We start from the raw sequence: 14,293 nt of genomic DNA, 5'->3' as shown, positions 1-14,293 counted from the left end.
CCCGATATATAATAGGTGACGATAGTATGACGGTAAATAAAAAACGATTTTTTGCGGGAATATTTGAAATATTCAAACTTTCAATTATTTTATGTAAAATTGGTTGAATTTATTCTTGTAAGCATAACAAGTACATAATATTTATGATTATGAATATTTTGAGGATTTGCTGTTTTTCGCAAAATGTGAAATTTTTAGTTTAGAAAATGAATCTTAACGTGTCCATTAAAATGTTTTAATTGTAAATTGTAATACACATTTTAATGTGTATTTTTATTCTGATAACTATAGAGAACGATAAGAGGATTTTTCGAAAACAAAGTATATCAAGGTACCATAAACTTTGTACAATTAGGTGATATCATTCAAGTTGTAAGAGTGTTAAAGCATTTGGATCCATTCACTGATATAGCTGTCCAATTGAAAGCGGAAATATTAAGTAATACACAATAGAAAAATATTTTCTAAACATATTGAGAAAAATGTTCAAAAACGATTGAAAAGACATTCTAATAATGAAGTCTATCATTAATTGCACAACTATAAATTACATAATTTTTTATAAAAATTAAATGTATTACGTAATTTTACATTACTATTTCAATCACGAAAATTTGAAATAATATTTTTTGGCATGTGGAAAACATAATTTTTCTCAATATATTTGCTGTTAAATTGACCTGATTCGTTTGATTAAAAAAATGTATAACACTTTGTACTTTCAGAACGTATATTTCCTATTTGGGAAAAAGTTAATATCATTGCTTGCATTGTTAAGAGCTTACATTTTTGATTATATTATTAACTGTTATTAAATTAATGCATGTGTGTACTATGTAGTATGTCACAAAAATGTAGTCTTGATTGGTTAATAAATCATTTTGCTCTTACATTTCGTTAGTATTTATTTTATTACTTCATATAAATTACCATTTTTAAACTTAAAAACCACTAAACAAAATTCCAACATTTTTTTAAAAGGCAGGTTTTAATACAGACCACAAAGTTACTTATTAAGAAATAATAATAAGTTTAAAAAAAAAATACCCGAATAATAACATAAAGTGCTATGTAACTATAAATTAGTAATTACATAATTATTGACAATCTACAATATTTTTACCAATTTAGTATGTTTTAACACATAACATTAAATAAAATTATGATATTTGGATATTAAACCAAATAGTGATAAGTGATAACGCATAATTGACCTAACCAACCGAAAATTATAGGTACGTTATTTCAGTATTGTTGTGTATTGGGTATTATCAATGATAACTTTATTACGTGGTAACTTATGACTGAATGCCCAGTGGATGAAAAATTGCTTCTACAAATTATATAACAGTCAATTTTGTATTTCATAATAACACCTACACTAGAGTCGATCAGCAGCGCGCCGAACGTTTCCTCGGACCCCGCTGACCCATAATATTCAAATTTATGTAGTTAAGTAACTACTCATCCAAAACGAAAAATTCAAGTATATATACATTTAATATACAATAGTTCTTGATAATTTTAACAACAAAATTGGTGTTGCCTCCTGCCCTGAACTTGTAACTTCAATAAAGTTCAATTAAAGTTTCAAAAAATGCTCTCAAGTTGGGAGGGAGTAAAAACAAAAAAAAATAACGAAAAATTGAGATCTCATTGCATAAAAACAATATGTAAATATAAAATAAACTTTCTTATTAAACCCAGTGACATATTAAGTGGTTAACGATAAGTTGATCACTTTGTAACATCACCTAACATAATAATATGAATAATATTATTTCGTCCTTTTAGTCATAATATTACTTTCAAAACCCTTATAAGTTTAGTCATTACTATATTATGCATTCAACTCGCGTTATACATTTTATTTCAACCTTATGTTTACACAAATTGTTAACGATTTATTTTCTTTCATAAAATTATACAATATTTTTCAACTATTTCTATAATTTTTATATTATCAAAAAAAAGTGGCTTTTCACAAAAACTGCTGCATTATAAATAATGACAAATAACTGTAGGCGTTATACATTTTTATGTTTTTACATTATGTACTACAAAGACTACTATTACAGGGCTTTTATTGCTTTTATCGAAAACAAGTTGATTTTATTAGTATTTTGTGTACTAAAATGTTAGAACTGTTTATTATCTTGCATTGAAGGACCCTGATTTTACAATAACTATTAACGGATTTTAAAATAATTTTTTTAATTAAATAATATTGCCCGTGTGGCTCTCGGGAAAGAAAAAGGCCATAAGTTGTTCCCCTGTCGTAAAAGGCGACTTATAGGAACACCGAAAGTCTCCCGGGATAAGGAGTTTCCTCTACAAAGCCAATGGCTTTCGAGGCAGTTGAGCTGAGAAGAGAAGAGCACTTTTTTGACCTAGATTTGGGAAACCGGCTCTAATAGCGGACCACATAAGTGGTCAACGGCATAAAGATGTAGAAGGCAAAGGACATCCACTACATTAAAGATCCTACAGGATAGTCTATGTGAAATCATTCATGGCAAACACATAACCCCCTACATGTAGCTAAATCATATAAGGGGTGACATAACACATTTGTTTATATGTTTTTATATTTAAATAACACATTTGTAAGAATTTAATCAACAATTGGGTCGTTAACTGCAAAAGTCGTGTATCTTTACATTTTTAAAATATATATACTTTTGCCTAATGGAGTCACTTAAGTTGTATAATGCCAACAGCTATTAATTGTAATTTGTTGTAATTAGTATAAACATTTAGGTACACAAGTGATTAAACAAAATATTTTTAATATTTTGTATTCTACTTTATTTGTATGCTAAATTTTAAATGTCAATTAATAAGTCTTTTACCTTCACCGAACAAAGTCTAGATATACATTTATTAGAGTTTTTTTTTACTTGTTACTGTTATAATAACTGTGGCGAGTACCTATTTTTTTTAATTTACATACAGTTAATGTATTGCGTTTTCCTAAATCAAAAATGTTTTATAATTATAACTTATTAAAAGGAGTTTTTGTAAAATCATTTATCTTGAATTTGGTAATTTAATTTTGTATTTTGTTTTTTTGTATCAAAACTAAGCTGTTTTTCACAGCAACTGTTGTAATGTAAACAAGTTTTTATAGGTATCACAAATGTTGAATAATATACGAATCTCCGTATTTTACAAAAACAAATTGTATAGTTTATTTGCTTATTTTTTTATCGAATTGTTTTTCTTAACATATTTTGTTTTGCAGTTGTTTTTATATTTAAATTTTTGACCAATTTTATTTCTTACACTCCATGTTACAATAATTATAGCAGATATGTCTAATTATTATTAATTGGAGTATTACACTTAAATGCATTTTTAGATAAAACATTTCTTTTTGCAAAAACGCTAAGAATACTTTTTCTAAAACTTAATACAATACTTTTACACAACTGGAATGGTTTTAAATTGCACCGTTATTTTTAAACATGAAAACATGTTCTTAGCAAAGTTAATATGTCGTTTTTTACAACGACTCTTGCGATGTAGATAAATCAAAACACCCTTTAATATCGTATACTTATAATTTTTAATGACTTAAGAGTTAACACAATTTTAACTTCAGAGCAGTTATAATTCCCAATAACAATTTGCATAGTTTTATATAACACTATTCATGTTTAAGTATGTTATGATAATCATACAAGCAAAATACAATAAAAAAAATCAGTTGTTTTTTTATCACTTAAAATATATGGGCGATTTTATTTTATAGATTCTTCATTTATTAATTTATGTCATCGAATTATTTCAAAATTTGTGTGGTGTTCTTTGGTTTTCGCCTGATAGCTACAGAAAACGGATATCTAGTGCTAAACTATAACAGTTGAAACTTTCGAGTTTAACTTGATTAGTATATTAATGTATAAAATTATACATTTAAAGTTTAAGTCCAAAAACCCGGAATTTTGGAATATTTAATGATCCTTCAAATTTACTTATTAATACCAGTATTCGAGTTAAAGTAATAATAATTGAATTCTATGCTGGGATTTATTAACAATTACGTTATTATTAGATACTAAGAGTAGTTTAAACGCCCAACCAGGTTATCGTTTTATTTCAAGTATATTTTGCTAATATGCAAAATATCAATTTTGATTAGTTATAATTTGCAGCAAAATGTTCATATTTTGTCTGAAATAGTTAAGAAGATATTATATACATGTTTATATTGACGAAACATTAAACACGCCCAATCAATTTAATGTACGTATGTTAGTGGATACAATGTAATTTATCACATTCAAATTACAATAGCTTTTCTAACTTGTTTAAAAAAAAAACTATTGAATCTAATACTTGTATTACTGCGTGTTTATCGTCGGTTATCGTTTGCACGATTTATTTTGTAAGTTTAAAATTGTGTACATAGCCCTCCGCCGAGACCCCGTATTTACTATTACTCAAACTATTGCAATATTAAGTAAATGTAATTTAATATTGTATTTTGTTTTTTTTTTATCAAAACTAAGCTGTTTTTCACAGCAACTGTTGTAATGTAAACAAGTTTTTATAGGTATCACAAATGTTGAATAATATACGAATCTCCGTATTTTACAAAAACAAATTGTATAGTTTATTTGCTTATTTTTTTATCGAATTGTTTTTCTTAACATATTTTGTTTTGCAGTTGTTTTTATATTTAAATTTTTGACCAATTTTATTTCTTACACTCCATGTTACAATAATTATAGCAGATATGTCTAATTATTATTAATTGGAGTATTACACTTAAATGCATTTTTAGATAAAACATTTCTTTTTGCAAAAACGCTAAGAATACTTTTTCTAAATTTTAATACAATACTTTTCCACAACTGGAATGGTTTTAAATTGCACCGTTATTTTTAAACATGAAAACATGTTCTTAGCAAAGTTAACATGTCGTTTTTTACAACGACTCATGCGATGTAGATAAATCAAAACATCCTTTAATATCGTATACTTATAATTTTTAATGACTTAAGAGTTAACACAATTTTAACTTCAGAGCAGTTATAATTCCCAATAACAATTTGCATAGTTTTATATAACACTATTCATGTTTAAGTATGTTATGATACTCATACAAGCAAAATACAATAAAAAAAATCAGTTGTTTTTTTATCACTTAAAATATATGGGCGATTTTATTTTATAGATTCTTCATTTATTAATTTATGTCGTCGAATTATTTCAAAATTTGTGTGGTGTTCTTTGGTTTTCGCCTGATAGCTACAGAAAACGGATATCTAGTGCTAAACTATAACAGTTGAAACTTTCGAGTTTAACTTGATTAGTATATTAATGTATAAAATTATGCATTTAAAGTTTAAGTCCAAAAACCCGGAATTTTGGAATATTTAATGATCCTTCAAATTTACTTATTAATACCAGTATTCGAGTTAAAGTAATAATAATTGAATTCTATGCTGGGATTTATTAACAATTACGTTATTATTAGATACTAAGAGTAGTTTAAACGCCCAACCAGGTTATCGTTTTATTTCAAGTATATTTTGCTAATATGCAAAATATCAATTTTGATTAGTTATAATTTGCAGCAAATTGTTCATATTTTGTCTGAAATAGTTAAGAAGATATTATATACATGTTTATATTGACAAAACATTAAACACGCCTAATCAATTTAATGTACGTATCTTAGTGGATACAATGTAATTTATCATATTCAAATTACAATAGCTTTTCTAACTTGTTTAAAAAAAAACTATTGAATCTGATACTTGTATTACTGCGTGTTTATCGTCGGTTATCGTTTGCACGATTTATTTTGTAAGTTTAAAATTGTGTACATAGCCCTCCGCCGAGACCCCGTATTTACTATTACTCAAACTACTGCAATATTAAGTAAATATAACATTATACTCTACTTGGTGTTATGCTTCAGAGTAATGTAAATATGTTATTTATAACGAAAAATGACAAATGTTGCTTATGTTAACAAATTCGCATCAACAATTCTGCAAAATGCATCTTTTATTGTTTCGGTCGGCAATATATAAGCCATTCGATCAGTCGTAAAAACCATTGAAGCAGCCAGTATTTAGCAGCTAGTAAGTAATATACGAAATTATTTTCTTATATTTGTTGGCTTTATATATTTTCTAAATGTAAAATGTATTAAATATTACGGAATAATAATTTTAAATATAATTACTTTAAAAAAACGCTTGCATACTATTTAAATGATATTTTTTTAAATTATTCGAATACATTTTTTTAAAAAAAACTTTTATTTGAATAATTTGTTATCTAGATGATTATTTAAATATATTTTATTAGAATAATGCAAAACTATGGTTATAACTACGCATAGAATAGTAAGAATAGTACGTATCAAAGAGTTTATTTGAAAGTTATTTTATCCTAGTAAGCCAGTACAGTGGGGTCGAGGCACAATGGGATCAAAGTAGTAGGGACGGAGAGATCACAGGTCTACAGGAATTATTTTTAATAAAAGTGGTAAAACCACTTTCAAATAAACGCTATAAACGCTTTGATGCTAATTTTTAACGTAGTCGTTTAAAAAAAAAATGGTTCGTATTTTCTTGATGTTTTGTTTATGTTAAATGTTTTTCCATCCACACCACACATATTGTAAATAGACATCTACATATTATAATATTTTTTAATACTATATGTTGCTGGCCTAATACAAGTGGTGTATAAAGTTATGATATTTTATTGTATTTAGAATCGATGTGAATTGTTTTTTAGTATTGTAGTGTAGGACTTTCAGCAATTTTTTAGTTTTATACCATATTATACTTATGTGGTATTTATTTTAGCTCCTCCTCCAGACGTAGTAACGCTAAGATGTTTACACATTTAACACAAAAAAACTCATGTATTTTTTAAACAAGTGTTTTGCACTAACTGAATAATATCACCAGAAATTGTTGGGTACTCATATTGTTTAAGTACTTAAAAAATAGTAAGGTAAAAAACTATTTAATAAAAGTATTTTATTGATATTAATACAAAATTTGTGTTTGACGTAATATTTGTAACAAAGAGGTACTATCATGCAAGAAAACTGAAACGTTCAAAAAGACAAACAATAAAACATGATACAGTCAAAAACCATTTGTTTTAAAAAAAAAAAAAATAATAATAATAGTAAAACTTGGAAACTTGTATTTGTAAAATCGTATTGTTTAAGTACTTAAAAAATAGTTATTCAAAACTTGTTATCGACCAGTCAAAATGTTTAGTACATTATTCTTAATTTAAAAAGTTAATGATATGTATATGTTAAAATATATGTTTTAAAAGTTGCTATCAAAAAATCTAAGTTCTAGTAAAATAATATTGTAGAGTGGTGTCTTTGAGCAAGCTTGGCTTTTTTAATAATGGCTCAAAAAAATGATTTTATCATTACGGTTCCGCAAAACTACCTTAGCTCTAAATTTTTTTATTTAGGTCCCTAATACTTTTTTCTAATAAATTGGCAACTTAGTGCGATGAACTGTGCGGTTATATACCATCGTTTATACTTTTCCTAGTTTAAACATTTATTATTCTTATATGTTATTACATAAAATTCGAGTGTATAGAAAATGTATAACGATACTATTTTCTTAATTGCGACACATTATTGAATGAAGAGGAATTAAATTTATTAAGAGATCGGAAAATTTGAACACAGTAATGAAAAATGTGTTAACTAGAATACATAACATACGTATAAAGTTATGATATTTTATTGTATTTAGAATCGATGTGAATTGTTTTTTAGTATTTTAGTGTAGGACTTTCAGCAATTTTTTAGTTTTATACCATATTATACTTATGTGGTATTTATTTTAGCTCCTCCTCCAGACGTAGTAACGCTAAGATGTTTACACATTTAACACAAAAAAACTCATGTATTTTTTAAACAAGTGTTTTGCACTAACTGAATAATATCACCAGAAATTGTTGGGTACTCATATTGTTTAAGTACTTAAAAAATAGTAAGGTAAAAAACTATTTAATAAAAGTATTTTTATTGATATTAATACAAAATTTGTGTTTGACGTAATATTTGTAACAAAGAGGTACTATCATGCAAGAAAACTGAAACGTTCAAAAAGACAAACAATAAAACATGATACAGTCAAAAACCATTTGTTTTAAAAAAAAAAAAATAATAATAATAGTAAAACTTGGAAACTTGTATTTGTAAAATCCAACAGTTCTTGTAACTTAAACAATTTATAATGCTAACACGGTTAGCTTAACAGCCATTTGTCTTTTGTGTACATTTAATTTCGAGTTCTTAGGCTACCAGAATGAATGCATAAAACGTGTTTAATGTAACCAATTACCAAATACAAAATTCGCCTTGACATAGTTAAGAGGACTCTACGCCTGTGTAGTTTCTATCGAAAACAACTATTCAATTTAACCTTACTCTGAAACGCGTGAAACGACAATAACTTTGAAAAATAGTATACATATTTTGTCAATAATTGTTTTTCGAGCTTTTTCGTATATTGTGGTTACGTAATCTTTGCATCAATATAAGAGAACCATGATTTTGTACTTGCATGTTTACAACAACAGAAGTTTAAACTAAACGCCAGAGCAATGTAAATAAGTAAATATAATAATAAAGAAATAATTCCACATGGAGTTAAAAATGTACATAGACAACTCTGTAATAAATGTTTAGATTTTATTATAAGTATACCTCTGTCTAATATAACATGTTTTAATTTGCATTATTGTTTGCAGACCAAAATGAAAGTTTTCTATGTGTTAATGATCTGTTCCTTTATATATGTTTTTGCAACTGATGGTATGTAATTTATTTTTACAAGTACCTACTTAAGGTACTTGTTTGAGGTTTGAAAAAAACTAAACAAAATTAAATAATTTTCAACTTTTTTACAGATGATCCAGCCGATAGAAAGGTTCTTGACACTACAAGTCAGTACACTTTTTTGTTTGCAAAATACTTTTTTAAGTTCTAAGACTTATATTTTTTATACATAATTTATTACAGACATACTGATTTACAAACATATTGATAGAAGTAAGACATTTTAGTACTTAACATTTTTTTTTTATATAGCGTTTATTTGAAAATTTACAATCTAAATCGAAAAAAATAGTGGTCTAATCATATGTAAGCGACTGTTAAGTTGTTTTCACTTTCCTTTAATATGGGGTCCCCAAGTCAACTTATGGTCAAGGATAAGGCCGAGATATTTTGCTTTGTTTTGATGTGGTATGATTTTGCCATTGTAAAAGATTTGTGGACAGTTTTGAGGTCGAAGAGAAAAAGTCATGTGTATGGATTTGGTCTCGTTGATGTTGATTTTGCAGTTATTAAACCATGTTGAAAATGTATTTAAGTGGGTTTGGACATATAGACTAGCTACAGTAGGGTCTACATTGGATGCATATAGATGCATATACTTAAAAAAAAAATTGTATTTCAACCCTTAGGTTGGTTTGCAACTCTTCTTCTCCATTCTTCACGGTCACTCGCTATTTCTTTTAATACCCTATAGCTTCCAATTCCTGCATCTTTCTTGATTTGTCCAATAAATGTAATGCGAGGTCACCCAGGTGATCTTTTTCCTTCAATCAAGCCCTCTAGTATTGTGCTGTACAGTTCTTCTGGATGTCTTAATATGTGTCCCACCATTTTTCATCTTCTCATCTTAATCAAATAACGCAACTTGTGTAGAGAATATTTCTTAAAAGGGTCTCCTACACGAACAATATGATTATATATTAATTCAGTTTGTACAATATTATTAATAATCTAAAATAGATATTATAGAATAATTGTGTAATAAAATTATTCCTACATGGTTTATCACTAGTCAAAAGTGTCACGTTTAACTCAAAATGTACTTCTATTCAGAACATTTTTGTACATAATATAATGTCGCATTAAAATTTCATTTTTTTTTTTTAAGTCAATCAATTATTTGTTTATTTCAGACACCATTCGAAACAAAATAAAACATTTTGCTTATCGAAGAAATGAATTCTCAATGAGTAACTATTATTTTACAACAAATCCGATTAAGTATGCTAGTAGAAGAAATGTTTTAGAAATAATACAATAATTGCAAAAACAATTTATCAGTACATTTTTATGAGTAATATAAGTATTAAATTTAAATCACTCAATATTTATTTGTAAATGTAACTTCATTATTATTCTTAAACATGTATTTTCTACCTTGACTTCCTCTTTTAAATTTATAATTGAACATGAAGTTAAGTCAAATATCATTTTAAATACATTTTTGTAATCATAATTTCAGAGGAATTGACTTTTATGTTTGCAATACCTGGTAATAATTGAAAATATTTCCATATAGTTGTTAGTTGTTTACAAGTATAAAATGTTTTCCTTTTAATTTCAGAACAAAATATTGATGGCGACCCTATTATTCGTAATTCATATTAATAATACATTACACGCGGCTTTTACATTAGTTTTCAATTTATGAGAAAAATCATATGCATATTAATTTTTCCATAACAATACACAAATATAAAAATGCATTTTATTTTAAATTTTAGAGCACGCATTAGAGATTCAATTGCAACAAGGAGTATTACAAGACTCAGGTAATTATAAAATTCAACATAATTTCACAAACACGTAACAAAACTGAAAGTTAAAGTTCAATTGTGCTTAAAAATATTCGGTTTGAAATCATAGTCATAAACTAAATATGTTTCACTTAGTGTCATTAAACAAATTTTGGAATGACCCCAGCCAAAATATAATATCCATGTTACTTGTAATTTTCAACAAAATTGTGTCGAAGCATCTTTCATAAATAAACAATTAAATTCATTAATTGGCCAATGTAATCTTAATTTATAAAGTTACTGTTATACATAGATATAATAAAATACTTATTTTCCATAACCGTACAATTATTTATTGCATATTTTTATGTTTTTGTTAAAGGCTATACTAACGAGCAGGCTACACATGAAGGTAATTACGCTTTATTCGACAGTCGTAAAAAGCGCTTAATATTTAGATGGTTATTCGAAATCTATCTTAAGTCAATCCAGGTTTCCGTAACGTAATAAGAACAAACTGTTAAAATGAAAACGATCAGTTTACAAGTTGATAGTAAACCAAACATAACATAATACAAATATTTGTTCAACAACTATACGTTCGTTTAAACGCTTGTAATTTAACGTTTTACTTTACCTCCAACTGAACGCAAAAAAATGATACTTTCGTTAAACATTTAAACTTATAACGTTACACGTTTTAACTTCAAAAACCGCTACCCTGAACACAACGTGTAAAAATGATTTGTTCATCAAATTTTTTTGCACATAAACGTTTTAGATTTGTTCATTTAAATAATATTTTTTTTAACTTAATCTTCAATCATACAACTTATTTATTTATTGATACATATAATGCCAAACACGTCGTAATTCATATTCAATGAAACGTAAAAAAAGTTTTCTGTAGTTTCAGTATATTTTTTACGTTTTCAATCCATTTTTTGTATTATGCTTTGAGTAATATTTTAAGGTCAATAATAAAATAATTACACCCAATGGATACAAAAGAAATGGCTTTATAAAAACAATTTGTTATTTTTTTTATTATGAAATCATTTTTAATCTAAATCATAACACATATATGTACCAAAAATATATTCGTTTAAAATACAACTAACACAAATATACATTTAATTAACTTCCATTTATATCTACCATACAAATATTAAACAACAAGATTTTTTGATTTTTTTTGTTTTTTAATAAAAACTAATATCAGCTTGTATTCACAGTCGAAATTTGTGTGCGATATTTATTTCTACTAGCATTTAAATTGTCAGTGAAAAATTATGCCAATAATTGTAGTTGCCGCACATCTTTTTACCATAATAAAATATCACAAAAAGTATTTGACATTGATTCAACTACTATTCATTTAAGTTTCTACTTTGGATTACCATTTAGAGTTTGTCATTTTACAGTTGTTATATTTAAATAACATACTAGTCGAATAAAATATTATTTGGGTTGAAAAACTGGGTAGATTTTTCGAATAATTTTTTTTTTAATCAGACACCATGTAAACGTATAATTCCAAGAAAAACATATTTTAACGATTTGTGTGTTTGTTTAATGTGTGTTTATCGAATAATGTAATTTGTAATTTTGAAATTTTACCTTGTTTACTGAGGTTACAAAATTGCCATAATAAAAACACTTTACAAAATTATTTATAATTTGTTTAACACTTTTATTGATTTTTTCAGCTAGTGATCAAATTAGTGTGTTTGGTCTTGGAGAACAACGAAGAGATCTGTTAAAACCCTCTTTAGCTTTGTTAATAATCGATATTATGATGAGTAAATAATAAACTATTAAAACAAATAGTAGTTACATGGAAAAAATACATATTCAGACCAACAAACTTTACAGTTAACACATTACTTTTATAATTGAAATAACTACACAAATAAATCGTCCGACTAATTTTCTAGTTAAATAACCTATAAACTTAGTTCAACAGGTTATTTAACTTTTATTCCACCGTTACAGTTTTTTATTAGGTTAATATCCGTACCTTAGAGCAAAAGGGTATTTAGTTAAGAAAATTTCATTTTCCGGTATTTTCCTCAATTCACTGCCTTATATGACGTTTGTACACTTAAGAGTCCTTATAAGTTTATTGACTTTAACTAGTTAGTTAGTTATTTATTAATTAGATATTTAGAGGTGGAAGTAAAGGAAAAAATGATTGCCAAGGGTGTAAGTGAAAGTCATAGAGGAAATGTATGAAGGGGCAAGTACAACAGTGAAAAGTGTGTGTGGAGAAATGGAAGATTTTAGTGTAAGAGTTAGTGTGCATTAAAGTTTAGAGTTGAGTCCTTACTTGTTCTTTTGAGTAATGGACGAGGTTACGAAAGATATACAGGGGGAGGTGCCTTGGTGTATGATGTTAGTGGATGACGTAGTGTTAGTGGGGGAAAGTCCGGAAGAATTAGCTGAGAGACATGAAGATTAGTGAAAAACGCTTGAAGAGAAAGGACTGAGGACTAGTAAGAGTAAAACGGTGACAATTGCTTTAATTTTGGAAAAAGTTTTAGGGCTGGCCACGTAATACAGATGGGTGATAAGGAAGTGTGTGGGGTTGATAAGTTTAGGAAGAAGAAGTTAGTAAATATTAATTTATTAATAAATTATTTTATTTTTCTCTCTCCTGTAAAATTTACATTTGGTGACTCAATACACTTTTTCTCTTGGGTGAGGATATAAGATTAGCCTTAATTTTAATTTATCCAACTATGTATTTTATTGTCAGTGCAGCAAGCTAAATTTGGCTAACCTTTAAACCTTTTTTTTAGACCCAGACTACCACGGTATTGATTTTGTCTTCACATGTCGAATCATAGGGTTGTTCATGAGTACAAAATTTCCAACATCATACACAAAAACTGCTATGGTTTTACCCGACGATACTTGTGTCATTGGTCATGGAAGTGATGGCATAAAATCATACGCATACCAAGGAAAATATATACATCGTGTAAACAACGAAGACCATTCGGATGTAGGGAAAACCATAAATCATGAGTTATGGTAATTAATAATTTCTATACTTTTTTTAATAAATAACACATAAACTACAAAGTACTTCTGTTATTATATTTAAATATTTTTTTGCGTGCCACGCGAATATCAAAGTTGTCAAATAATTCAATATACTTCATAGAAGTAATAATATAATAACATGATAAATATAATAAAAGATTTATTTGAGTTTTGCCGTTTTGTTTGTCTAATGTTTATTTATTTTATCTTTTTTAATGTTATTTTTCCTCTAATATTATTTCCACTGTTTTAAACACACTATTAAGTCTACTATATGAATTCACCAAGACAAAGTCAACACTATTTATGAATCGATAATTTAAATAACACACTTTAATACCTTAGTTATGGCTCTCCCATACCAATATTAACCACCGCCAATCATTAACGGAGCCAAGAGAGTTAGTTGAAGAATCAAGTATTGTCATGCGACGTTTAACCAGGGGCGGATAGGCCCACCTGGACACCGGGATTTTCCCGGTGGGCCGCTACTTATATTGACGAAGATAGGCCGATGAAAAATATTGTTATTGACGATATTGTACAACGTACATACATACAACTAAAATTAAATTATTGTAAATACAGCACCTCAATTTAACACTTTTTAAGTTTGCTAGCTTACACTGTGCTTGGTTTGGTCTGTACTGTCTTG

General features: G+C 27.0%; 1 protein-coding gene across 3 annotated transcripts in view; it reads left to right on the top strand.

The window, feature by feature from the left end:
- Positions 1–6,020: 6,020 nt before the first annotated feature.
- LOC126843972 (uncharacterized) overlaps positions 6,021–14,293 on the top strand; it is a 27,642-nt gene continuing 19,369 nt past the window's right edge. The window contains exons 1-10 of one of the 3 annotated variants that reach the window (XM_050581785.1): positions 6,021–6,098; positions 8,764–8,827; positions 8,923–8,958; positions 9,035–9,064; positions 9,985–10,041; positions 10,314–10,343; positions 10,416–10,445; positions 10,576–10,623; positions 10,973–11,002; positions 12,300–12,392. In XM_050581785.1, coding sequence (XP_050437742.1) covers positions 8,770–8,827; positions 8,923–8,958; positions 9,035–9,064; positions 9,985–10,041; positions 10,314–10,343; positions 10,416–10,445; positions 10,576–10,623; positions 10,973–11,002; positions 12,300–12,392 — 412 coding nt within the window. In that variant the 5' untranslated portion in view covers positions 6,021–6,098; positions 8,764–8,769. The remainder of the gene's footprint in view (positions 6,099–8,763; positions 8,828–8,922; positions 8,959–9,034; positions 9,065–9,984; positions 10,042–10,313; positions 10,344–10,415; positions 10,446–10,575; positions 10,624–10,972; positions 11,003–12,299; positions 12,393–14,293) is intronic. The other 2 variants (XM_050581784.1, XM_050581783.1) reach the window with 2 other exon arrangements.

The sequence above is a fragment of the Adelges cooleyi genome, unplaced genomic scaffold (assembly GCF_023614345.1).
Source record: "Adelges cooleyi isolate 19-005CV unplaced genomic scaffold, UGA_ACOO_1.1 ACOO_flye_CR_arks_rails_tigmint_CR_PRNA_580, whole genome shotgun sequence".
NCBI classification, from domain to species: domain Eukaryota; kingdom Metazoa; phylum Arthropoda; class Insecta; order Hemiptera; family Adelgidae; genus Adelges; species Adelges cooleyi.
This window is presented reverse-complemented; position numbering and strand designations above follow the sequence as displayed.